At 43.8% G+C, this 26,683-nt stretch overlaps 1 protein-coding gene across 1 annotated transcript in view; it reads right to left on the bottom strand.

Moving 5' to 3' along the window:
• Window positions 1-2,657: 2,657 nt before the first annotated feature.
• The window catches only part of grk6 (G protein-coupled receptor kinase 6), a 45,619-nt gene continuing 21,593 nt past the window's right edge, over window positions 2,658-26,683 (bottom strand). The window contains exons 3-16 of the mRNA XM_069665698.1: window positions 23,461-23,573; window positions 21,346-21,423; window positions 19,977-20,077; window positions 15,274-15,366; window positions 10,251-10,314; window positions 9,949-10,089; window positions 9,683-9,873; window positions 9,561-9,598; window positions 8,404-8,493; window positions 8,107-8,315; window positions 6,396-6,533; window positions 5,071-5,208; window positions 4,861-4,995; window positions 2,658-3,226 (exon numbers count right to left, since the gene is read on the bottom strand). Coding sequence (XP_069521799.1) covers window positions 3,176-3,226; window positions 4,861-4,995; window positions 5,071-5,208; window positions 6,396-6,533; window positions 8,107-8,315; window positions 8,404-8,493; window positions 9,561-9,598; window positions 9,683-9,873; window positions 9,949-10,089; window positions 10,251-10,314; window positions 15,274-15,366; window positions 19,977-20,077; window positions 21,346-21,423; window positions 23,461-23,573 — 1,580 coding nt within the window. The 3' untranslated portion in view covers window positions 2,658-3,175. The remainder of the gene's footprint in view (window positions 3,227-4,860; window positions 4,996-5,070; window positions 5,209-6,395; window positions 6,534-8,106; window positions 8,316-8,403; window positions 8,494-9,560; window positions 9,599-9,682; window positions 9,874-9,948; window positions 10,090-10,250; window positions 10,315-15,273; window positions 15,367-19,976; window positions 20,078-21,345; window positions 21,424-23,460; window positions 23,574-26,683) is intronic.

The following is a 26,683-nucleotide window of genomic DNA, read 5'->3' as shown; positions in this document are numbered from 1 at the left end:
ATTTATTAGTTGCTTTGTATCATTAGCTACATCATTTCCAATGGCGACTCAGTTAGTGTTTTGCTAGCAACATTAGTGAGCAAGCAAGATTATCTTAGCAAGCTAGCTAGCTTGGAGAAATAGAATAGCTGATGTCCAGTCAGTAATTTGCAATGTTAGCGAGCTAGCATTTTATCCACATTTGTAAACAAGTCAACATTATCTAAATGTGATCTCTTTTAGCTAACGTTATCTTGTGTGCTGGGTGGTGTTTTTTTTCTTTATTAAATTATAATGTATTAGTTGAATTAATTAAAGCCCTGCAAAAAAATAGTAGCATGTAAAAAATCACATTTGGATACAAGCAGTATCTCAGTAAATGCACTTAGCAACATTCAACAATTCTAACTTAGTCCTTAATGTTTGATCGTGAACATTTGGAGAAAAATTAAGCTTTATTTTAAGTTGTAAACTATGAGCCTATGCGCTAATGTTAGATAAATGCTAACATTAGCATTAAACCACTTCCAAGCTAACGTTACTGTTGATGACTGATTAAACGATAAGAAAGGAAAGGTGGACATTCCTAGCTAATGGTAGTTTTTGCTAGCTAAAGGTTATGATCTGGGCTCTGCTAACCTTAGCTAGAATAGGTTGAATGCTTACATTAGCTTCTGCTTCTTAGCTGTTTGGACATAATGGTTTATCCAATATGTTGTTCCGCCTATAAGTAACAGTTTTATGTCTTTCTTAAGTGTACAGAAATAACATGACAGCCACATGTACCATTTAGAGGTATTTCATTTTAATAGCTTAAAATCAGAGGCCATATTCTATAAGGAAGCCATTGACTGCAACAGTACCAGCTGAGGCATTTCACTGTTTGATGAAGGATTTAACCCAAAAGCTTCAGTTACTCTTGTCACTCTGGATGCAGCCTGAGACAGACCTGGATGGAAAAACAGCTAGAGCAGGTATAAATTCTACAGAAACCCGAAGAGACAAACAGAGAAATCCAGAAGTTAACCACCTACAAACTTTATCAAAGTGTCTGAAAGTTATTGCATGTTTTCACTAAATACTAAAAGCGTTATGATCTTGTTTTTCTGATCAGATATTAAAAAATGTGATTCGCAAGGACCCTCTTCCTCATGTCAATATGTCAAAGTATCCTTGAGTAACACATTAAAGAGTGGAGATAATAATAATTATATTTAATTTTAAACATGAAAATTTAGCTTTTTCTATTTTATCTTCCAAATAGATTTTGTGTTTTTGATGCTGTTTGTTTGTCTATTTGTTCTATTGTAACATATCAGCAGATTACAAAAATGGCCTGATCAATTATGGAAGGGTGTTAGCATGTTAGCATGTTGGCATGGGCCAACGAAGAATCCATTTGATTTTGTAACAGCTGTTCTTGATAGCAAGCTGGCTTGTTATGATGTTATTTAAGTCTAAGTATTTGATACTTGTACATATGTATATAAGAGGGTATTTCTGGTATGTGAAGTATTTCCAATTAGGAAGTTCATAGTTGATGCAAATCTTGGATAATAGATCTTAAATATCATGAAAGACTGGACTGTTTTGCCAACATGCAAACATATAAACGTAGTGACTTAAAGACTCAATAACCACTGTCGAACTTTGTCCCTCTTATCTCTGTAAAAAGTGCAGAATTATATAATTGCTTATGGTAATCTTCATAAGGCGGGGTACACACTACAAGATAACCAAGCCACGTTTGGGCCCCGATTCCCCCCGACAGACAATTGTAAGCAAAGTCCTGCCTCTTTGATGGTTCTAAAGGTGATCTCTCCTGATGTTCCTGTGAGGGATGTTTATAGTGATTTTACTTCCCCAGATCTGCTCGGAAGAACGTCGTGACCAACTTCAAATCGTAAATATTAAACATGTTCAGTATTTACAATCTGATATCCTCCTGTGTGGGGGGAACCCTGAGGACGACTGAGCACGCACTCTGTGGATCATCATGAGGAACCAAACCACAGCCAATTGGGACGCAAGCTGACTGAAGAAGGAAGCACAGCAACCGCAGCCATGGCGACAAAAGCAAACGCAAAGCATAAAGTAAACCAAAAACTATCGTCCGTCGTCCGCCATGTTTGTTTACTCTAAAGTCTCGTTTGACTGCGAGAGATTTAGTGAGATTTCCAGAGAGAGTCGGACTCTGGTTGTTGGTGAATGAACCTGTTAGTGTGTGGTGTGCTGTTTGGGTCATTTTGTTGCTCTACACACTTCAGGAACAAAACTGTTCAATCTATCGTTATCTGTCGTCATGTGTCTGCTAGCTCACATTTTCAACATCTGTTAGGATTTTATAAATCTTGTAGTGTGGGCCAGGCTTAAGAAACTGCTAGAAGTTAGGGACAAAATAAAGTGTTGTTCAGTTGAAGCGCTGCAGCACTAACATGTCACGTGAGTTAAACATTGTGGACTTATCAAAACAAATAAAGCATGAGAGTGTTTCCTTTAACTCCGAGTTTCTGTAAAACTGAAGTCTTCAGAACTGACAAGAGTAACTGGAACCGCACCGACACGACCCGTCGATTGTCTTTAGGAATGCTAAATTAAAAAATAATAATACTATTAATATAAAAATATCTGCAGATAAGAGACAACTTCATTCCAAAGCCATAAAATCCAAGCAGAAATAAAAATCACACTTTTATTAAAAGAATTAAATAGAAGAAAAACGAGCTGAGTTCTGTCACAGCAGGATGGAGGGCGGAGGAAGAAAAGTGGTCACAGTTCATGAGCTGAAAGTCACTCGTTCAATTCCCTGGACAAAGTAAAGAGATACGAGGAATGTTCCGTCCTCCTTTCAGGAACCACTGTCACAGTGCCCTCCAGCAAGGCACTTCTTCAGCAGGCGATTGTTCCAGAGGAGCTGCAGCCGCTCCGCATCAGTAACATGGACGAGTGTGAGGATGAATGTGAAAGCAAAAACTTCCCTGAAATTAAAATAAACTAAAACGAACTGTTCGTCTTCTGTGAGCGCCGTCTCCGCGTTCACACGTTTTAAATAACATTAAACATTATTATGGCTGCTGAAAATATACATTCTGACATTTAGAGATCGTTCTATCTTAAAAATACAAATGTGCAAAAGTTGTAAACAAATAAGATCCTGTTTATGTGTGTGTGTGTTGTGTGTGTGTGTGTGTGTAGGTCACAGCCTGGTGGGCTCCTCGTCACTGTCGCTGCAGTTACCACAGCACTCCTGCAGAGGGGGGCAGAGAGCAGAGAGTCATTGAAGTGGACTTAAAATAACTTATTACTGGATAACAATTTTACTGATGCGTTAATGTTCTCATATGTTTAATGTAGCAGCTTTTAAAGGTGGGACTTACACCGAATAGTTTAAGGTATATAACATTTATATACTTGTTTAAAAGACTTAAACGTAGACCTGCATGACATGAGAAACCTCATTGTTCAACATGCGGTAATGATATGAAGTACGATGAATAAGAGTGCATGTCAGCCATAACTCTTTGTTTCTTTGTCTGTTTGCTGCTCTGCATGTTTTACACATCACCTGTGTTTGCGACACATCCCTCCTGAATCCAAAGTAAACCACAAAAGCTGTTTTTCACCACTAAATTGACACAATTTAATCTGAGTGAAGCTGTTAGCAGCTTGGTCTTCATCTGATCACATCGAAATGGTGTGAAAGTGCGGCCATTACACCAGGGCTCCATCCAATGGGTGCAATTTGCACATGCTGAGTGAGAAAACACGGCTTGTTTACGAGAAATGATTTTTCTTCATTCAGTGCTATAAACTCAGAGATGTGGTTGTTGTGAACGCTCAGTTTGTGATAACTGCAAATATTTACACAGAAGATGCTCCTTTCTGTCAGATCAGCTGAATGAACACAAGCTTGTCACTGATGTGTCAAACACATTCGTGGAGTCAGTTTTTCTTGCATTAAAAAAGCCCCTAAAGATACGTTTGAAAGCATAATAATACTACTACTCACGGTAACCACATGACTGCAATACTGCGGTTATATGAAGCCAGCCGCGGGGTGGACCCAGTGACCATCATCACATTACAGACCCAGTGATGTTGCTCGGTACGTATTAATATCTAAAGGCCAAACTCACGATCCATGCGTCCCAGGGAAGCACCTCATCTTTCCCATACAGAACGAAACATTCTGAACAACAAACTTGCATCAACCACAGACTGTATAAAAAGATGGACGACATGACAGCTCCCTAAAAGTGAAGCCAAAACATTTTGAGCTCCCCCTGCTGACTGGCTGCAGTATAGCTCATAAAGCCCGCCTCCTCCATGCAACAGATGGGAAGATGCTGATTAATGTCCAAGTGTTTTCTGACAAGTTTATTTTTCATCAAACTGGTAATACTGATATATAACTTTCTACAACGAAAGCACAATTGCCAGAAATTTTACCTTCTTAAAATCATGTTTACTCCTCCTTTGATAAAAAACCCAGAATCTATGACAAATCTATGAATACGTAAACATCAGTCATATTTACAGTAAAACTTCACTGTGAAGTCGATTCTGAGTGTTTATGGCCACAAGTAACGGAGAGAAAGAAACTGCTTAAACCAGAGGTGGGCAGGTCAATACCAAACTATCGATTCTGCAGAGAGTTTGTCTCGTCTGTGAAGATGGATTCCTCTGTCAGTAACACCACTTTCTCTCCTCTAAGTTACGTTTTTTCTCATTCATATTTCATCAAAGATGGAGGGGGGTGAGTTACAGAGTTTTATCAAAAATGTAGCTTTTGCAGGAAGAGCACAAACTTGGCACGACCACCTGATCTCTAGCTGGTGTGCACAGATGTCTGCAGGTAAAAAGTTAAAAATATCCACCGACCTGTCTGCCAAACAGCCGCTGCAGGAGTCCCTGTTTGGGGGGAGGAGACGGCTGTCCTCTCCAGTCCAGGTCAGGAGGAACCGTCCCGTCCTGGTGGAAAACATTCAGCTCTTCGAAACACTCCGTCTCGATCATCTGCAGGAGGAAAGACTGTCAATCGCATGCAGAGAGAGACATAACAAATCATACAGAGGGAGGGTTGTGTGTCACCTCGTCCTGCCAGGGGATGGAGACGCAGCCTGTGGACACTTTGCTGTAGAAGGACTCGTCTTTCGGCTCCAGCTCGACTCCTTTCACTGTGGAGAACTGCTCGATGTCCAGCACGTCCTTACAGTAGATCGCCTGGGGCTGCAACACACAAACACACAAACTACTTCAACAACACATTACCATTTACAGCTGCTTATCTCCATAGCCTGGATATAAGAAGGGGTAATCGGAAAGCAGTGTCTTAAACCTGTATTCTTTCTACTGGCCAGCAGGGGGCGACTTTATTGATTGCATAAAGTAGTCCTGCTTCTCTCTTGATTTATTCCCTCAGTAAACATTTCCCTGATGAGTTTATGGTCTCAATCTCTAGTTAGAAGTCGTCTTCAACACAGCATGACGTTTATTTAGTAAATGATGCTCCTGTTTAGAGTCAAACAGGCCATAAAGCAGGGGATGATTTAGGGCGGGGCTAACCTGTGATTGACAAGTCGCTATCATGCTAAACTCTGGGTTTACTTTGGGTTGGGTTGAACTAAGAGACACTCATATTTCAGTAGCTACATTCTGTTATAAGCCAGCAAAAAGTAGCATCACAATTTATTTCAGATACGATGAAATCCAGATGCTTCTTGCTAAAAACAAACTAGCGTTAGCATTAGCTGATAACTCATTGTTTGCTAACCCCTCGGTCCTCTTCAGCTTCACCCTTTCGTCACTTCTGGATCCAAAAAAACCAAAATGGTGAAGCCAAAACTGCAAAATTCAAAGCATCAAAACAGAAGTCCACGAACCAATCGGTGACGCCACGATGGCTACGGCCACGACTTACACACAGTCTGTGCTTAGCTAACATTTAAGAGCCAGACAGAAAAAAAGAGACCACAACGGATGAAATGATGATTTTAAATTCAAACAGCTGTAAAAAGTCGTTGAAAGTCAGCGGCCAATGTCTTTGAGCTAAATCGTCTCACACTGTCTTTTATCTCTTTGTGTGGACGAGGAGTCCTTCCTGTTTCAGGGACGATTCAGGTTAATTATGGATGCTCCACCTAATGAGCTTCAGTGACATTTTTATTAATCAGATTAATTACTTTGACTCCCTGTTCTGTTGAATTTCCAGCTCTCTATTTGAAGTGTGCTCAGACATTTTGAAAATATACTTTCTCTCAGGATTATCGGTTGTATCTGCACTGTTTCTGAACATCAGTGCAGATAACTCTATATGTCGTGAAAAAGTCTGATATATAATGTGCTGAAAGTATGGAGTAGATGATATGGCAAAACCTCTGTGGCTTTTATGTGATGTCGAGATGTTGTGGACTTACATCAGGAATGAAGGGCGGCTGCAGCATGCCGGCCTCCAGCCGTTTGAAGTTGATGGATCTGAAGATGGGATGGGCTTTGACCTCAGAGGCTCCTTCTCCCAGACAGCCCAGCCGCTCTGAGGGGTCTTTGGCCAGAAGCTGGGGGGTTAAAAAAAGACTTTAGAAACAACAGGAAGTGACGAAAAAACCCCAAGAGAATGTCAGAATAAAAGCAGAAAATTAAACTGAATTTACTGTTTTAGTGGGGAAATTTCATCAGATGCTAAAACACTGCAATTAAGCAATATCACATAAGAGGGAGTGAAGCTGTACTGAATATCATCACGGCTGTGATTCGGTCACAGGATAAACAACAAGAGGCAAATAGTAGTAAATAGTAACAATCAACAACATATTGTTTTTTGCTCCACTAACTGAAAATGCACTGTTGTTGCCAAGCAACCCAAACATTCTCCTGCACTCTGTGTCTACAGGTTATCACAGATCAGCTACTTTGTTCGATGTATATTTATCTGTTCGATTCATTTATAAAGCAAGCAGTGAAATCCGAGTCTGCTGTGTGATTCAGAGGCACCAGCTTGATTAATATAAACATACACGGTCTGCTGTAATGTTCATTAACTGTATTCAGAACACCTGGCTCCCAGTCTCATGGAATGCCTCTTATCCAATCAGATCAGGTGGTCAGAACTAACTGTTGTATAAATTGTTTTATCAAACTCTTAGGGAGGACTTTTTCTGGTATTTTAAAAAAAACATATTTTGGGATCTAAATTACTAATATGTACAAGACTGTTGGAATTGCTCAAGCAGATTGCTTCTGTCGGCAGCAGTGAAACAGGCTGTAACAGCTGAAACGTAACCCTTTGGGGTCAAATGCGCCCAATCAAACACGTCCACTAAAAGTTCTTATTTTTCCACTGACAGGCTCAGATTGTTCTTCTAAGTGTCTGACAACATAACAGAAAGATTCCCTACTGATATCGACCTTTTTGTTGTAGAGGAAGAGGATTTTTTTAAAACCAGAATCAGCTTTTCCATCGGTCTATTCAAAGCCACCAGACTCCATTGAAAAAAACAGTAATTTTACCTCAAACACCAGGACAAGCTGCTGGTCTACTGCTGCCTCAACCAAGTAAGTTTGTAATATTATTGTGCAATACACAAATATTGTGATGCATCTGAAGTAACCATTTAAAACACAAATGTCCCACAATAGCGCAAAAAGAAACCTGATTAAGGCAGCTGTGGAATATTAACCCCAGTGTTAGGCAAGGTAAAATCACTGTTTTTTTCAATGGAGTCTGGTGACTTTAAAGAGGGTGATGTAATGGCTGCTTCTGGTTAAAAAAAGACATCTTCCTCCTGCATAAAAATGTCTTTCTCTGTAGAAATTCTTTCTGTTACGTTTTCAAACACTTCAATCTGAGTCAGCGATAAACACGAGAACTTTTAATGGACCAATTTTGTGCAGACGCATTTTTCCCCCAAGGATTCGTTTGAGTGATTACAGCCTGTTTCATTGCTGTTCGACGAAGCAATCTACTGAAGCAATCTCAAAACTTTTTCTAACTTCTGTCATTTAGTCCCAAGAACATGTAAAAATAGGGACAACTCACTCAGAGGCAGATCATTAGAATATCGTCAAAAATGCTGCTTGAGAAAATGAGAAATGGGATTTGGGGAATTGGCTGCTCGAACATCCACCCACCATTTTACAGATGGACTTGGCATCCTCGGAGAACTTGCTGGAATATTCCTCATCCACGTCCCTCACCAGCCGCTCCACTTCCTCCCTCTTGATCTTCTTCTTCCTCTGCTGAAAGGGGGACTGGCCCTCGATCATCTCGTACAGCAGGCAGCCCAGAGCCCACCAGTCCGGGCTGAGCGTGTACCGCTCGTTTTTCACCACCTCCGGAGCTGCAGGAGACGGCGGGAGAGCAGAATGAGAATGAGGCTTTTGAGGCAGTTTCTGCTGGTCTGCACAAAGGTCAGAGGTCACACTTACCCATGTATCCTACTGTTCCCACGCGTCCTTTTATGGTCTGTCCCTCTGGTACATGAACCGCTAAACCCAGGTCTGATATCCTGATGTGGCCTGAACACAATCACAAACACATGCATACAGATGGCGATACGATCTGCTGTCTGCTGATTCTTATACTAAACATCCTTTCAGCATATTTAGGATGCAATGAACAATTAATTGTTTTATTTAAAAATGATTTTTTCTAATTCTCTTTGTTAAAAAAACACCAAAGAAAAAAAAGAATGAAATAAAAACAGCTGAATTCATATTTTTAACATGAGAAACTTTTTCTTTTTGTGAGTTTGAACCGACTTTGAGTGCTTACAGAAACTTCTAGATCGAAACCAAGATGTTTTTAATTAACAAATTATTAATAAATAACCTTTTTCCTGACTTTTTCTTTTCGTTAAATTATTTGTATTTCAAGAAGTAATATGAATGCAAACACTCACTTGGCTCTTTGCAGAAAAATGCTGATTATACAAAACTAAGCTTCTTTGCAGCACAGGTCATAGTTCATCATGTGAAGTTAAAATGACTTTTCTGTTTGGTTCATTTAATGAAAAGGAGCTACGATTGGTCAGATGGTTTGTTTTATGACTGTAAACTAATAACAATAACACAAACAAAGTAACTGATGGAGGCTCACGTGTTCAGAATGGTCAAATGACTGATATTGTCAATGGAGTCTGGTGGAAAAACCCCAGAAATGAGAAAATAGGTTTAAAAATATAGGTTCAGATTGAAATGTCCATCACACGATCAGAGGTCATTCTTTATCCTTGTGCTGATCATTTGTCATAGTTTGTGTCTTATTCCTGAATGTTCAATCTAATTTACTGCAGTTCTACTATTTAAAACTAAGCACTTTAGTGTTTCGCAGTTTTGTTTAATCCTCACATTGTAACTTTTAAGAGACGACAAAGTGTTTCAATCATTGTTCATCTTGTTCACTCCCTTGTTTTCTTGCACCTTTCTGAATCCTGGTAGTTTTTATGTGTGATCCACTAAAGCAGGAGAGTTTTCTGAGAGATAGGAGAAAGCTCTGCTGGAGTCGGAGCGCCCTCTGGTGGTTTACAGCAGAAGTTATCTCAGAAAAAGCTTCCATACAATGGCTCTAACATTCTGTTACTCACCGTGGTCGTCCAGCAGGATGTTCTCTGGTTTTAGGTCCCTGTTAAAAGAGAAAGAGAAGCCGAATTAGAACAAAGAACAGTAGATAGGGTGACGTTTGCCTTTGGGTTTCAGAGCTGCTGACCTGTAGACGATGCGTTCCCGGTGCAGGTCCTCCAGCCCGCAGCAGATCTCTGCAGAGTAAAACACGGCTCTCGTCTCGTTGAAACCCGCCTCGCCCATGTGATAGATGTGAAACTTCAGGTCTCCTCCGTTCATGAGCGTCAACACGAGGCACAGGGCGTCCTTCGTCTCGTAGGCGTACGCTAAACTCACCTGCAGGCGGAGTGACGTGTTTTTTAAATTCTGCATTAAAGCTCTCACAGATTGCAGACATGACGGGATGCTCACCACAAATCTGCTGTTGACTTTCTCCAGGATCTGTTTCTCGTTGAGCGCCATGGACTCTCCTTTCCTCTTCTTTATCCTCTTCTTCTCTAACTTCTTACACGCGTACATCTTCCCTGTGGCCCGTACCTGACACGCACACACCTGCAGGGAACAGGAAGTATTATTTTAACTAAGAACTCCAATCGTCTCAAGACACAGGAAAGTTCAGGTAAATGCAGGCAAACGTGCACTAAACCATAAAGAAAGACAGGTTCAGGTGATTTAACAGTCCAAGTTTGTTTTGTTTATAATAACACACTCACCTCTCCGAAGCCTCCTTTCCCTAAAACTCTGTACTGTCGGAAAGTATTTTTCGTCACCCGTTGCCTGTTGGACACAAAGAGACACTCGTTTACAACACACATGTAAAGGTGTAACGCAATAATCCAGCTCTACTGCTCCGGCTGTGGTGTGGAAAAGGTGTGTTTAAATAAGCCACAAAGTGTGGAGACACTATTCAAAATGTTGCAGTTCTTTAAAGGGAATTAAAAACAGGAGAACTAAAAATATACACAAAACCAGCCACCCAAAATCAACCACAACTACTTATTTTTCCAGTCAAAGATACCGGCATCAAACTGTCCCTTTAATGCAAATAGTTTCTGACAGGGAAACGCTCCTCTCCTTCTCGGAGCTTAAAAACAATCCAAGCATCCTGAGCAAAGTTAAATGATCGTCTCTGTTGATTAAAGTTGTAATCTTGAAGATCTCAGTTTCGTTCTCTTTGGCGCCACCTACTGCGATAAACGGTAATTACAGGAGCACACTTCCCAGATATCCAGACAGTGCTGCATGTGTGACGTCCACGGTCGGCTCCGGGTGTAACTCTTGATTTTCCTGGCTGACGGTCGCTTTCCTTTTCAGACTGTTTGCTTCATCTGAGCGTCGAGTTTGTTTCTTCTTCTTTGGATTTTCACTTCTTGTTGAAGTTGTATCTGTAGTCATCCATCTTTTCTTTGTTTGTTCAGCCATAGTAGATTACTGTTTACTCGCAACACTTGCAGAGAGCGGAAGAGCAGCCGCTTAGCTCCGCCTACCCTCTCTGGCAGACCAACCACTGCTGGCTGATGGAAAACGCGTCACTATCTGGACGCCGCCACAGACACCCAGCCCATAATAATACTATATACTGTTAATGCAAAGGCTTTCATCAGTGGGCCACAGGCTCAGTCACCATGTGTTACCTCATTCTGCGATAGATAGAGACTTACAGACATCTATTTAAATAAGTTTTTATGTCAGTCCAGCTCCCAACAGAGCCAACAAACTGTTAGAGGTCCCATCTTTAGACTGAAAGTTCATAGTAGCCTGAGCACACTGATACAGTCTGCAGTCATTTCTTCTTCTGACATGTTTTGCAACATTTCTTATCGTTACAGCTGCCAGAAAACATTTCACTCCAGCTCTGGTGGTTTTCATGTTTTTGTTGCCGTTGGAAGGACCGAGAAATCCTCGTCCGCGGAGACGCTGTGGTTTATCTAAACCCCCCTGAACGAAAAATTCAAGGTAAAAGCAGCAACACAGTTCCTGGAAAGCTGATTTTCCAGACATTGCGGGTTTTTATCTGATTAGCAAGTTAAAGCTGAAAGAAACAGGCTTCATCCAGCGTCAAGAAAGGGAAAGAATCCAACACGGTCTCTGTAACATCCGTCTCCACCTTCTCTCTCTACTACATCTTCCTCTCTTCCGCTGTAACTCCTTCTTTAATGTCTCTTTCGTCACCTCGTGGTTTCAGGTTTGTTTTTACGTCACTAAGTGAGTCTCCCTGTTGGTTCTGTGAGCTGATCCTTGGAAAGCGCCGGTTTAATGGATGGGCCAGACCGCGTGTTTACAGCAGCTCTGAGGTTTTCAAAGACGAGTCTGGGAACCGTCAGAGAGACGCAGACACACAAGAACTTTCTCCGTCTGTAAACAAACCTCTCCTAACAACTGTTATTGTGATGGAAGATCGATGTTTCCAGCAACAAAATAACCTCTTACATGATCCTGCGCTGAATCTGTGACTGTGGTTGATTACCAGAAATCGTGATCCTGGTTGTTCTTGGGAATTGTTTCAATGTGCTCCATTTTCACAGGAACAAGCAGGATTTATATAATGTGTGTATTTTAACTGATGAAACATTTGTTTTTGGCCAAAGCAGTTTCCCCAAGTGGCCCTGCAGTCCTGTGGTGGCAGAGAAATGTAAAAAATGAGTTCCTGACTGGGAAAATTCACTTGAACGCTCCCTGAGGTTCCATCAAATACTCGGAAAAGCCAGGGGACGTTTTGGTACGCGACTCGCAGAGGTGACGTCAGATTATGCAGAAACACGCAGGACAAAATGAAATGTTTGGTCAGCGATGAGACGATTTCATTAATGTATGTCGTGCCTTAGTTTAGTCTAAATAGAGAGAGCTACATTAGTTTAAAAGGTTATTAATTAGCATCGACGCTGATATCAAGTCAGGTCAAGTTATACATCAGAGAGTTCTGCTGCAGCAGAGTCTGGGACATAATGCTAAATACTAGAAACCAAGTACAGCACGTGTTCATCAATCAAAGACATCTCTTTTCATTCATCGACCTGCTCTTGCATCTAAATATATACGAGATATGAAAATAATAAAATAAATAACATGTACATTTATGTTTAAAATGATTCTGCTGCCTCGAAGGGAGCCAGTTGAGCCTCCTGGGCGCCTCCCTGTGGAGGTTTCCAAGGCATGTCCAACTGGGTGGAGACCCTGGGGCAGACCCAGAGCTCGCTGGAGGGATTATATATCCCACCTGGCCTGGGAACGCTTCGGTATCCCCCAGGAGGAGCTGGAAAATGTTGCTGGGGAGAGGGACGCCTGGGTTAACTGCTGCCAACGCGACCCCATCCCAGATAAGCGGAAGCAAATGGATGGATGGATAACTGGGCCAAAATTACAGAAGCCCTAAGCGGACATGCATAGGTACATTTTATTTACTCAGCTTTCCTGCAATAACGGGTATTTTCCGGTTGTTTTCTCGAGATCTCGACTTATTTATCTCGTTATCTTGAGATAAGGCTGCACCACTGTAACGTCAGATGATCATAAGTCGTATCCCCAGAGTTGCAAAAGCACAAAGCAAACATGAGCCCAATCCCAATCTCCACACTCACAGACTTTGAGGCGTGTCCTCGGTGAGTGTGTGAGTGCTTAGTGCCGTCCCACTGTCAGATCACAGAGTGAGTGAGGGCTCTGATGCCGACTTTACATCGCCAAATTACGGACTTGGTATACAAACATGATTGTCCACCCCCCCCCCACTTAATGTAAACACATGCTCGTACATTGAAGAAGTATTCAATAAAGTTTGACTGAAAAATAATAAGACATGTAAACAATGAGAGCGTGGACGCTGACGGGAACCGCAGATACGTTTATCTGTAAGTGACAAATATTCACGAATGATGAACATGACTGCCTTTCTAATAAAGCTTATCTTAAAATATGTAAACACTGTAAGACAAACACACACACACACACACACACACACACACATGCTGCAGGTCGGCTTCTTTACTTATTAGATTTAATGGCCCGTCTGGTTTCCAGGCAACGTGATGCCATGATCGTGCGTCCCAGTCCTCATGTTCACGCAGTTCTCAAACCCTCAGGGACTCACGCACTGCACGCCTCACGCCATTAAAGTCCGTGAGTGTTCATTGCGTAGGAGATTGGGATCGGGCCGTAGAAACTTTGAGGGGCACACACACTTGCCCCTTGCTGAGTTTGGTGAGGCAGTCATCTCAGCGCAGGGTCAGGTGTGTGTCTAATTGCCCCTGATTGACACCAGGTGTGGGAAGCCTGCATGTATGCTTGGGTTAGGTCTTCTCAACCCCAGCTTTTTGTGTTTCACAGCGTGACGTCTTTACATCCAACAGGAGGAAAAGCACAGGTGTTTATCGCAGCATTAACGATGGCTGTATTCCATTTAGCTGCTTCAGTTTCCTGGTGCTGGTTGTGTGCACGCTGACTGCCAGTCATGGCTTTCTCAGACATCTGAACAGAACAGAAACATTGTTAAAGTTATTATTAACACCGCTTCTCCTCCGGTTTAATGTCCGCTGTGAAATGAGCCCATTGTGCTCTGGTTTGCTTCCCTGGTCACGCTGAAAGTTTAGTTTCTTGTCAGCTGCTTGGTTTAGTTTGCCCTTTATCGAAGCGTCACTTTGTGAAGGGAGTTTGTTCTTAGCTTGCTATTACTTTGGTTTCATCCCCTCTCCCATATAATCACTTGCACAAGTATTGGTGTAATGACGTCGTTCCCTCCTCTTCCTCTTCCTTTTTTGTGTTATATTTGTCATGGAAAAGGCACAGGTTGACACATGAACTGTCCTGCACTGAAAGATGAGAGTCTAGTCCACTGAGAACTTCCACACAGAGGGCTCAAGCTGTAAAGACCGACCACATCTTGAGGCGGACGGCCAGGCCGCGCCTTTACTTGGAAAGTTAACAAACTTTTTCTGTAGATGGTGTCACGGCTCTTCAATCAGATTTATTCGTCTTTTGAATATGTGGCAGCTGAGTCCCGTCCCCCGTCATCCTGACCGACTCAGGCTGAGCTCACCTCATTGTTGTGGGCAATGGCGGCATGGCATGTCCTGGTCTGTGATATCACAGTGAGCAGTTTTGTTTCGCCAGAAAATTCAGTTATCACGAGAAAACCAGCTTTGTTATCTCGAGATAAATGAGTCGAGATCTCGAGGAAACATCTGAAATTACTCATTATCACCTGGAAACAGAGCAAATAACCTGTATGGATGCATGTCCGCTCAGGGCTTCCGCACTAAATACATTAAATAAATGTAGTTTTGTCATGTTGGTCTGTATACAAGTTTATGTCGATTAGAAATGCTCTTTGCTGTGTTTATTAGACATTATGGCTACACCTTCTGTATCACTCCTCAGGTGTGATCTGTAACACAGCAGAATCACTTCTCTGACTTTTTAGGCTCCAAAAACAGCCGACTAATGACGTCACCTCACTGTGAAACTTTGCAGTTGAGCAATTTCAAACTTCTCATGAAATATAAAACAGCGACATCACTCAGATTTTTAGGGATTGCGTCGTGTTTAACGCAAGGACGTGAGGACAGAGAGAGGAGGAGGTGAGGCTGTCTGAGCGTGTTCATGCTGGTACAGTGGAGGAGCTGAAGGATAGTGTAGCGTCTGAATGAGTGCTTTAAATCTGTGTGTAAAGACTTTATGCTTCAGTGGAAAGAGGAAGAAAAGCAGCAGAAGGAAACAAAGATGTGGAAGTTCATGTCAGTTTACCTCTCCAGCCACTTCCACTGGAGGAACCTGTTGTAGTACATGCTGTCGAGGTAGTCTGCGAACGGAGCCATGCTCAGGTAGTCATGGATCAATCTGGAACAAACAACAGAGCATCTGCGGGTTATTTACAGTCCGGAAAAGATGCAGAAAATAAATGATAACTCCTGTATTTTTAAACCTGGGCCACATTTTTACATATTTTAGGGATTTTAATGACTAAAAAAGTACAAAAAGTTTTGGAATTGCTCCAGTAGACTTCTACGACTATCATGTTCTGCATGAAAATGTTTATAAGAAATGTCGCTAATGTGATGGGGCAACGGGTTACTTTAAATAATCTCTTTGTCACGGTCGGCCATGTTTTTTATTTACGTTTGTCGTCGTGCACCTGGAGCGCTACGAGGTCGGAAGTCTGAAGTTTCTACTGGGAAGTTCTCGAGTTCCCAGTTGTCTGGAACGAAGCATAACTCTTTGATTTGAAGATAAAACCATGTCTAATGTTGACATATAAAACTCAGTTTAAGGTTGAGTCACTGATGTGATTAGCATTAGCATTAGCATCCACCAGAGCACTCTATGATACATTTATGTTACGTGCCATCGTGCTGTGTTTGTTGCCGTGTTTTCTCTCTCCCCACGTGCTCTTCACGGCTGCTCTAACACTCACAGCAGCAGGTGATTGAGCTCACCTGTGTCCACTTACCAATCAAGGCAAGAGTGTAAAGAGCAGCAGAGCGGAAGCAGCCAGCTCCAGTGGTCTACCCTGCCTCATGGGTGTCTGACATGTGTTCCGTGTTCTGTGGAAGGAGGGCGTTTTTCCTCGGAGCTTCAGCTTGTTGCACTTAACTTTGCTTCCTCATTCTTTTTTCCTGGGTTTTTATGTCATTCTTACGTCCCCCTTCTCCGAGCCAATTCCAGAGAATGTTGTACAAGGTCAAACTTGTTATTTAATCTTCCACAGAATCTTTATCACAAAGAACCTTAAAGGGCTTCACCCTGTTTTGCTGCGTTCAGGAGCGGCTGCAGCGAGCTGACACAGGAAGGCTTCAGTCACGCTCGTCTGACATATAAAACAGTCTTCGTCAAGGTCACTGTCAGACTGAAACTCTGACTAATAAAGTGGATAAAAGTTATTAGAAATGTGTGACTTTTGCAACTCTGGAATAAATAATGAAACTTTACATATTAAAATAAAAATCACTTGGTTACAGTTTCATGAATCATGTCTTTCTGATGGCACATACATGCAGTCTATTCCCCTCCTGTTTGAGACGGAAGAAAAGGTTATAAGACAAATGTAGGGAAGCATCAGACTTATCTTCCACCTTCTGAACAGGGCCAGAGTTCAGTGTTCAGTGTTCACTCTGTGTGCAGCAGTGTGGTACATTGCTCCTGTTTCATCCTTGATGTGGCCTCTGTGCTGCCTCATGCCGACACGACGAGCTCGAACAGAGCCATTACAGGATGTTACTCAATGTCTGACTTTATGAAATATGTGTGAAAACTTCTTCGTCACAGTCGAGACAAAAACATGAATTCTTTTACGTAATAAAACTGCAACCGAGTATGTTTATTGTTCCTCTCAGGGCTGCTTGTTTCTAATAACTCTTCACAGCTGTGTTTCATCGGGCGTGTGTGTCTCTCCTGCTGGTTTTGTTTCCTTACTCCTTTATTCTTCTTTAATCCTGATGACACACTTCGAGTTTGTTCGGGTGCTCTCGACCGTTATGAACTGAACTTCCTCATTTGTAAAAAACACTGGAGAACAGATCCGGTGTTACAAAATCAGACCAAATGTTTCAGGCCTGAAGCTGCCCTGTTTCCTAACGTGTGAAAGAGTCTCACTACATCACACCACACATTAAATCCAGTAGATTTCATGCAGTCGCAGTATTCTCCTGATATCTAAAATGCTCATTACGACAGGGACAGGGATCTGCCTTTCCTCAGAGACAATCTAGAAATGATATCTGGATGTTTGTTGGTGTTTTGATGCATTTTTAAAAGGAAACTTCTCGGATTTTCAACCTCATTTCTATCTATCACAGTTTGGTACATATGTAAAAAAAAAGCCTGCAGTTGTTCCCGATGTTCTCTGCGTCTCTGTAGCTGCAAAATATGTTGTTCTTCCAGCACCAGCGCTGTCATGTGACGTAGTTGTTGTCCTGAAGAACTACAAATTATTTCAGCTTGGATTTGTAGTCCCTACCTTGGCCTGTTTTACAAAGTTACTGCACAATGAACTACAAAAATGGCATCCTTAAATATGAGAGCGAGAGTATACAGGTGAAGAAAGGCAGCGGTGAAGGGAGACAGGCTGCAGCTGCTTACATGCAATGCATCCTGGGACATGTAGGCACTGCTGGCACGACTTCCTAGTTTTCTGTGTCAGTAAAGCAGCACAGAGGAATTTATAGCTTCAGTTGACTACATTGAGTTCTTGTTAAGTCTGGCTATGCACCTGAGTTGCTGTTCATAGAACAATGCATGCTGGGATACCTGTTTACCCCAAGTCCACAAAAGTAAGCTCCTAAAGCATCCTAAATAAAATCTGGAGAGCAGGAATATTTCCAAACATGGTACATGCAGAATTCAGAACTGGGACGGCAACAGACGAGAACTCCGACATTAAACGTCCAGCACACCTGAATCAGAATCCAGCACACCTGGAGTCTGGGAATCTTCTGACTCATCAACAAAATGCAGAAGCAGAAGTGCATCGTGGTCGACCTTAGCACCACTGACTCATCGAGCGAGGTAACAGTGACTCGTGACTTCACATGAAAGACTTCAGACTCCGGGATCCGGGTCAGACATCAGGCTTCCTGCAGGGTGTTTGTTTGATGTGCTTCTAATGAATGATTGTATTGACACCGCTGGTTTTCTTTTAAAGTGAGGAGAGGACAGAAAGCTCACAGAGCGAGAGAGAAGAGTATGGAAGTATCTGGAGATGAAGAAGGGATGTGTTACGTCGTGGAAAATCTAGTTTCAACAATTCGGATTGTCATGAAGTTGACCTCTTATCACGTGATTTCCCGATCAAACCACAGTTTCATGTCAGGATGTTCTACCTTCCCAACCTTTCTCTTTAGTGTTCATCATTTCTCTTTCCGTTTAGAGAGTCACTTTCACTTCTGTAGTTCAAACTGTTTGGTCTGCACAATCAGAAACTTCACACTTACATTATAGAAAACATTTTTCTATTTGTAATAAAATAAAATATCAAGCTATGGCCAAAGGTAGCGAGCTGCTAAGCTGGAGATATACTTTTTAACCTCCCGTTCACGTACACAACCTCATGAACTGCGTCATGAACGTAATTGTTCGCTTGTCTCGGCACTACGCGTGTTACTGGATGAAACCAGGGCACACCAGAGAGCTCAGGCTGCACGCAACGACCATTTGTGCAGGAAGTAAACAACAGACATGGCGACATTCTGAGTTCACAGCAGAATCACCGTCTGCTCTGTCGCGGCTCCGTCTCTCCAGCATGTTCCTCCGTGCACGGACGTAACGCTCCCGGACTTGTTTCCATTTAGTTCTGCAGGTTTCCACGTCGACTTCTAAAACAGAACTTATCTGTCTGCAGCTGTTTGACAGGCATGTTTGTCTCTGTGCAGTGACAGCGACACATCGTACAGATGTGGATCATTGTGGACCTGGTCTATCAGCTTGTCTTCAGAACTTTCTGCCCTTGTTGTCCCTGCTGCTGTGTCGACCCCGTCACATCCCCTCTGCCTCTACACTGCCCCTACTGCTCATGTGCAGAGTGCAGCTCGTGTTAGGGCTGTGATTATTTTAACTGAAATTGCGATTTCAATATGATTTGCGACATTAAAGGGAATGATCATTTTTTACATCATTATTCTTATTTTCTTTGAAAAAGATGAATTAGTGGTGATGGTGTGATTTTTGCAGCAACCTGTTACAAGCGAAGATATTTGATGCACGACGTGAAGGCCAGAGCATCTCTGCAACACAATACTTACATTTTAAAAGGTTTTTTAACACACATCACCCTTCAAAAATATTGCACCACCTGCGATTTGAAAATTGCAGTCGCCCATATTGTGATTTCAATGACTTTACTTACTTATGACATTACTTAGTTTAGCATTAATTTGTGAGGACACAGCCAATGCTCCAAACAGACGCAGGATACACGGGGCAGCTGTCATGCGAACACAAACTGTACTTATAAGTAAGTATACATCCCGCCTTACAGGCTGCTGGAAGCTCGCTAACATTAGTCAGCTAATGTCAGGTAAGGCAGACTTTAAGCTATAAATCAGCTAAAGTTGGCGTTCATCTGTGTCCACTTTGCACGATTTAATTCATGAAGTCTGAAGGGTTGAAAGAGTCGTTTATTAAACCAGGTAGACCGCTAGCTCCTCAGATTAACCTCCAGCTGCTCTGTCAGTGAGCACGGACTTTACTGAGGGCATGAGCCGCTGAAATGATGGGAGTAAGAAGGGCGAGATGTTCATCTGACGTCAGGTTAAAAAAAGGTACAGTCCATTTTAGGGGTGTCTGAAATAGTGTCACAAGATTCTTCCAGTCTTGAATAAGGGAAATGTATATTATATTATATATTATATTATATGTATATATATGTATATATGTATATTGGGGGTTGTGTGAATGAAAGGTGCTTCACCAAAAAACAGAACAAACCAAACCAGGTGGCTCCCCTGTGATCTTACTTGGTACAGTCGTTGAAGAGCTCCTTGCAGGCCTCGTGCTGCAGCCTGTCAGCACACTGAGCCAACATGGCCTCCTCCACCTCAGGCACATGGTCCTCCGACTGTCGAGCAAAATGAAACATGAAGTTCAGGTAAACAGGGTGACTCAGCTCTGACGGTAAAGCCGGACGGACTGGGTTTAAATCAGTGCTGATTGTTGTCGGCGCTCTGCAGAGTTCTGCATGTTCAGACTTGTACGAACTCAGATACACACAGCTGAGACTGAATGAGCAAGAGAGACTTCAGCCTCCAAAGGAATGTGTCTGTATCTGTGGCTAATTTACACTCTGAAGAATAATATGAACGTGTTCTTGATATAAGTTTGCTCGCAGAAATTAGATTGTTCTTGTTACATGTACGGAAGCCCTGAGCGGACATGCATCCATACATTATTTACTCCGTTTTCCTGTGATAACGAGTAAATTCCGGTTTTCTCGAGATATCGACTTATTTATCTCGAGATAACGCTGCACCCCCGTCACGTCAGATGATCAGAAATGAACTCATTTCAGTCGGACAACTCACTAGTTTGAAATGTTTGCTGCAGCAGCAGAACACAGCTTGTGTTTGGCGTCTCGGCTCCGACCTCATCACTCCTCGCAGATTTATTTTACAAGCAGAAATTTGAGGAGCGATGAGGTCATAGCTTAAACCCCTCCTAAGCTGGAGCTGAAAGTGTGAGCGCAGCACCGGTGCAGGGCAGCGGTGGCAATGACAGAGCAGAGGGAGAGACCAGAAATCTTGCAGCTTAAATAGACGCCACATTGGGAGGAAGTGTTTGTCAGGTGATTGTGGAGAGTGACGCATGACAAGTGTGAAATCAGTGCAGCTCGAGTTGCCTGCCTGAACTAGCGTGCAGACGTTGCAGCGCGGGGAATGGCAGCATGGCAGGTCCTGGTCTGTGACATCAGAGTGACCAGCCTGTTGTTCTGTTTTCTAGGTCGCTAGAAAATTGTCCCGTTATCACGAGGAAACCAGCTTTGACATCTCGAGATAACGAGATAAATAAGTGGAGAAAACAACGGGAAATTATCTCGTTGTCACGGGAAAACTGAGTCAATAAAATGTATGGATGCATGTCCGCTTAGGGCTTCTGTATGCACGAGTTATTAACTTTTGTGCACATTTATGAAACAGGCATTTAAAAGTTTTCAGATGATGCTGCAGCTGGCTCAAACATACCATCAGTAGAATCATTAAAAACTGCATCCTTAAAGCATAACCCACAACCTTTGACCTGTCTGGGCTATTTCTTCAAGGATGTGAAATCAGAGTGGGTTTCTTTGCAGGGAAACAGAAAGTAACAGAGTTCAGTGAAAGCAGCAGCTACCTTTGGGTTTAAGTATTTGTCAATGAGTTCCTGGCCGCAGTCCTTCCTCTTCTCGTCTGGAGTCACCTCGTAGTCCGCCTGCAGAAAGAAAACACAAAGTGAGCTGCAGAAGAATTACAACTTGTAATTTCACAATGACAGATGTAATAGTGTTTTGAGGCCTCCTCCACACCCTGCAGAACATGAACTGATGCTATCTCCTCCTCCTCACATCCAACCTCCTCTGAGTGACTTTACAGTAAACTGAGCCGACTGGAAAACTCCAGAGTGCTTCCTCTCTCACAGTAAACTAATGCTAAGTGACAGCGGAGACGGGTCAAATCTCATTTTCCCCGTCCATCTCGTCCTCTCGCTGAGTTCTCAGAGAGCAGACGGGAAGCGGCTGTGGGAGGAGAGAGAGGAGGTAATTGCCTCGATGTGGGTCGTATCCGCCGGACGAGTGAAAGCTGTAAAGACGGTCAGTCAGACTGGAGCCGCGCTGCCTTCACTGACCTCTCCACCTCCACTCAATACATCCAACAGTAAAAATTACTGATCTATCAATTGATTGACCATCCGTCCATTATCTATACTGCTTATCCTGTTCAGGGTCACCGGGGTCATCTCAGCTGTCACTGGGCGAGAGGCGGGGTTACACCTGGACTGATCACCTGTCAATCACGGGGCTGAGAAACAACCTTCCAAACTCACTTTCACACCGACGGGCAGTTTTAGACATTCAGACACGACGTTCAGCCTCAGCTGTGCTTTCTTTCTTTTTAGTGCCGATCAGCAAATGCTAGCGAGCTAACGCGCTAAGCTAAGATTGTACACATGAACACATTCTAAACATGGAAAGGTTCGAAGCGTCTTCTGTGTAAACAGCTTCAGTTTGAGACGAGAGGACGAGGAAGTTTATCATTTGTCTACAGACAGACACACACACACACACACGCACACTCACACACGCGCGCACACACACACACACACACGCGCACACACACACACACACACACACACACACACACACACACACACACACACACACACACACCTGTGGGAATTATACAAGTGTGACCAAAACATTCCTCAAGTGAGCAGAGCGAGCAGGGGGCCACTCACTGCCACAGAGGAGGTCAACAGAGTGTGTGTGTGTGTGTGTGTGTGTGTGTGTGTGTGTGTGTGTGTGTGTGTGCATGTGCCTGTGTCAGGGATAATTCATGGGAAGTAGTTCCAAGAGTTCCTGTAATTCATTAATCGCAAGTAAAACTCCTCTTCCTCCTCGTCGTTCTCCTCCACCTCCTCCTCTTACACCACCTCTTCCTCCCCCTTCTCCACCTTATATTTTCCTCCTGCTTCTCTTCCTCCTGCTCCTCTTCCTTTTCTTCCTCCTGCTCCTCCCCTTCCTCCCCCTCTTCCTTAACCTTCTTCTCCTCTTCCTTTCTCCAACTCACATTCTCCCCACTGCTCCTCTTCCTCCTTCTCCTCCACCTCATATTTACCCCTCCAAACTTCCCAGCTAAATTAATTTCACCCAAAATCACCAAAAAACCTTCTTTTTCCACTCAGACTTTTTTAACGCCCGTACGTTTATATTCACTTTAATCCTGCTGACATCTTAATATATTCATTAACCAGGTAAATAAGGTGTACTTGTACTTGTTGATGTTGTTGAATGTTGAAACTTTTCCTTCGGTTTTCACACCAGCATCTCTGCGTCTCATCACAACTAAAGTTCAGGATGATTGTGAGGCGTGAAGAAACCAGGAACACTTTTGTCTGACACACACACACACACACACACACACACACACACACACACACACACACACACACACACACACACACACACACACACACACACACACACACACACACATCCCTCCCTCCCTTCTGTAACAGGAACTGTGCAGCATTTCAAGGAAGAAAGAAACACAAGTCCTTGAGACCCCCAACTCCCTCCCTCATTCCCACACACACACACGCACACACACACACACACACACACACACACTTCATTCCTTTTGTCTTCCACACTAAGTGTTCACAGAAAGGGGGACAAAACACTCAAACTCTCCAACAAAAACACACACACTTTCCAGGAACAGGACAAACAAACACACACACTCTTCTCACCACAGCGTCCAGGAACTTGACGCAGCGTCTCAGCTCGGGTCGGGTCTCACAGAACTGTCTGAAGAGTAACCGTCCGATGGGCTGCCGCTCACACAGGCTGCTGTAGTCCTTCTCTGAGGAGACACAGAAACACAACACGACCATGAATAACATTCTGTTGTTTCTTTAACTAAATATCTTCACATGGACACCTCCTGCAGACGCCATATCAGGCTCATTCTTCTAACAGGGAAATGAGCTGAGCATTAAATCACACAGCAAACACATGAATGATCCTATTTACATTTCATTTGCAGCTAGCGAAACAAAAACATGCAAACAATGGTGATTAGAGGGCTGATAAAGGTTGTAAAAGAAGCCCAACAGGCTTAAAGATAACAACACGCTCCAAACACAGCTGCCAGGTTATAAAGAAGCGTATCTCCAGATCTGCCCTTAACCCACTGACTTCCTGTGTAAGTCAGAATAAAATACAAAGCACTAAAACATCTCCTTATTTGTTAATGTCGACTCCCATCCTCTGGATTAAAGTGAATTATTATCCACCAATCAGAGTGTTTCTAACCTTCGTGTATTCACATACAGAGGACGTCTGCAGGAGACAGAAATACGTTAATAACAAATCAATAGTTATTCTGAGCAGCGTGACGAATCTGACCGAGCGAGAGGACCGTAAAACAAAACAGTGAATGACGCTGACGCAGCTCATAGTGAAATATGAGCGCACACAGCCTCGAGTAAACACACACGTTATGAGTATTCATCTGGAGTCTCACCGATCAGCCAGAACATTAGGACCACCTGCCTAATATAGTGTAGCTCCCCTTTTGTCGCCAAATCAGCCCTGACCCGTCGAGGCATGGACTCCACCAGACCTGTGCAGGTGTGCTGAGGTATCTGGCACCAAGACGTGAGCAGCAGATCCTTTAAGGCCTGTAAGCTGCGAGGTGGGGCCTCCATGGATCGGACGTGTTTGTCCAGCACATCCCACAGACGCTCGGTTGGATTGAGATCTGGGGAATTAGGAGGCCAAGTCGACACCTTGAACTCGTTCCTCAAACTATTCCTGAACCATGTCTGCAGCGTGGCAGGGAGCATCATCCTGCTGAGAGAGGCCACTGCCATTAGGGAATACTGTTTCCATGAAGGGGTGTGCTCGGTCTGCAACGATGTTTAGGTTGGTGGTACGTGTCAAAGTACATCCACATGAACTGCAGGACCCAAGGTTGGATTTTAACCTGGGAAAGTTTGTCGAGGTGCACAGCAGTCAGAAAATACAAACTGTTGTATTATAGAGCTGAAAGATGAGTGAATGTCTTTTGTCCTACAGATTATTTAAAGAAAGAAATGCTAAATTTATCAGCTTTAAGGCCCTGAAATGTAAATATTTCCTTTTTTAAACTCTTCAGTGTCAGAAAACTAAACATCTTCCAGTTTCAGACTCTTTGCTGGAAAAGCACATTTAAAGAAGTCACCTCAGGAACTTGTAATTGGTAATTTCCAATGTTGAAATACTGTAGACAATAAATTGAGTGATAAAAATAATCCGTAGTTGCGTACCTAAAGAAAAAGCTAAAGAGCGCAGAAAGAGTCTAGTTCTAAATAACGTTATGAGGGAAGTGGGACCAGGAAAAGAAACCTGGTTACACAAAGTGTTTGAACACACTGTGACTGTATTTCACTTTCCTGCAGGTGCTTACAACATGAGGGAATCAAGTCATGATGATGCTGCTGAATCAAAGGGAGGTTTCATATATATGTGTGGGGTTGTTTGAGTTCGTCTGTCCAGCTCTGCTTCAGGACAAAAACGACCCAAGGAAACGTTGATTTGCATGTGTGACTCATGTTGATGCAAAGTGAGTCAGGAAAACAAACAAATGTGATTGTAGGGAGGAGCGGAGAGGAGCAGAGAGGAGCAGAGAGGAGCGGAGAGGAGCAGAGAGGAGCAGAGAGGAGCGGAGAGGTCAGAGAGGAGCGGAGAGGAGCAGAGAGGAGCAGAGAGGTCAGAGAGGAGCGGAGAGGAGCAGAGAGGAGCGGAGAGGTCAGAGAGGAGCGGAGAGGACGGGGAGGTCAGAGAGGAGCAGAGAGGTCAGAGAGGAGCGGAGAGGAGCAGAGAGGAGCGGAGAGGTCAGAGAGGAGCGGAGAGGAGCAGAGAGGAGCGGAGAGGAGCAGAGAGGTCAGAGAGGAGCGGAGAGGAGCAGAGAGGAGCAGAGAGGAGCGGAGAGGTCAGAGAGGAGCAGAGAGGAGTGGAGAGGTCAGAGAGGAGCAGAGAGGTCAGAGAGGAGCAGAGAGGTCAGAGAGGAGCGGAGAGGAGCAGAGAGGAGCAGAGAGGAGCGGAGAGGTCAGAGAGGAGTGGAGAGGAGCAGAGAGGTCAGAGAGGAGTGGAGAGCAGCGGAGAGGGGCAGAGAGGAGCAGAGAGGTCAGAGAGGAGCGGAGAGGTCAGAGAGGAGTTGAGAGGAGCAGAGAGGTCAGAGAGGAGTGGAGAGGAGCAGAGAGGTCAGAGAGGAGTGGAGAGGAGCAGAGAGGAGCGGAGAGGAGCAGAGAGGTCAGAGAGGAGCAGAGAGGAGCAGAGAGGTCAGAGAGGAGCGGAGAGGAGCAGAGAGGAGCGGAGAGGAGCAGAGAGGTCAGAGAGGAGCGGAGAGGAGCAGAGAGGAGCAGAGAGGTCAGAGAGGAGTGGAGAGGAGCAGAGAGGAGCGGAGAGGTCAGAGAGGAGCAGAGAGGTCAGAGAGGAGCAGAGAGGAGTGGAGAGGAGCAGAGAGGTCAGAGAGGAGCAGAGAGGTCAGAGAGGAGCGGAGAGGTCAGAGAGGAGTGGAGAGGAGCAGAGAGGTCAGAGAGGAGCAGAGAGGAGCAGAGAGGTCAGAGAGGAGCGGAGAGGTCAGAGAGGAGTGGAGAGGAGCAGAGAGGTCAGAGAGGAGTGGAGAGGAGCAGAGAGGAGCGGAGAGGAGCAGAGAGGTCAGAGAGGAGCAGAGAGGTCAGAGAGGAGCGGAGAGGTCAGAGAGGAGCGGAGAGGAGCAGAGAGGAGCGGAGAGGAGCAGAGAGGTCAGAGAGGAGCAGAGAGGAGCAGAGAGGTCAGAGAGGAGCGGAGAGGAGCAGAGAGGAGCAGAGAGGTCAGAGAGGAGCAGAGAGGAGCGGAGAGGTCAGAGAGGAGCAGAGAGGTCAGAGAGGAGCGGAGATGAGCGGAGAGGAGCGGAGAGGAGCAGAGAGGTCAGAGAGGAGCAGAGAG

This window comes from Semicossyphus pulcher, unplaced genomic scaffold, assembly GCF_022749685.1.
Source record: "Semicossyphus pulcher isolate SPU_LCO1_2020_fin unplaced genomic scaffold, fSemPul1.0.p SCAF_10, whole genome shotgun sequence".
In the NCBI taxonomy this organism is placed as follows: domain Eukaryota; kingdom Metazoa; phylum Chordata; class Actinopteri; order Labriformes; family Labridae; genus Semicossyphus; species Semicossyphus pulcher.
Note: the sequence above shows the minus strand (reverse complement) of the source record. Positions and strands in the feature narration are given on the sequence as shown.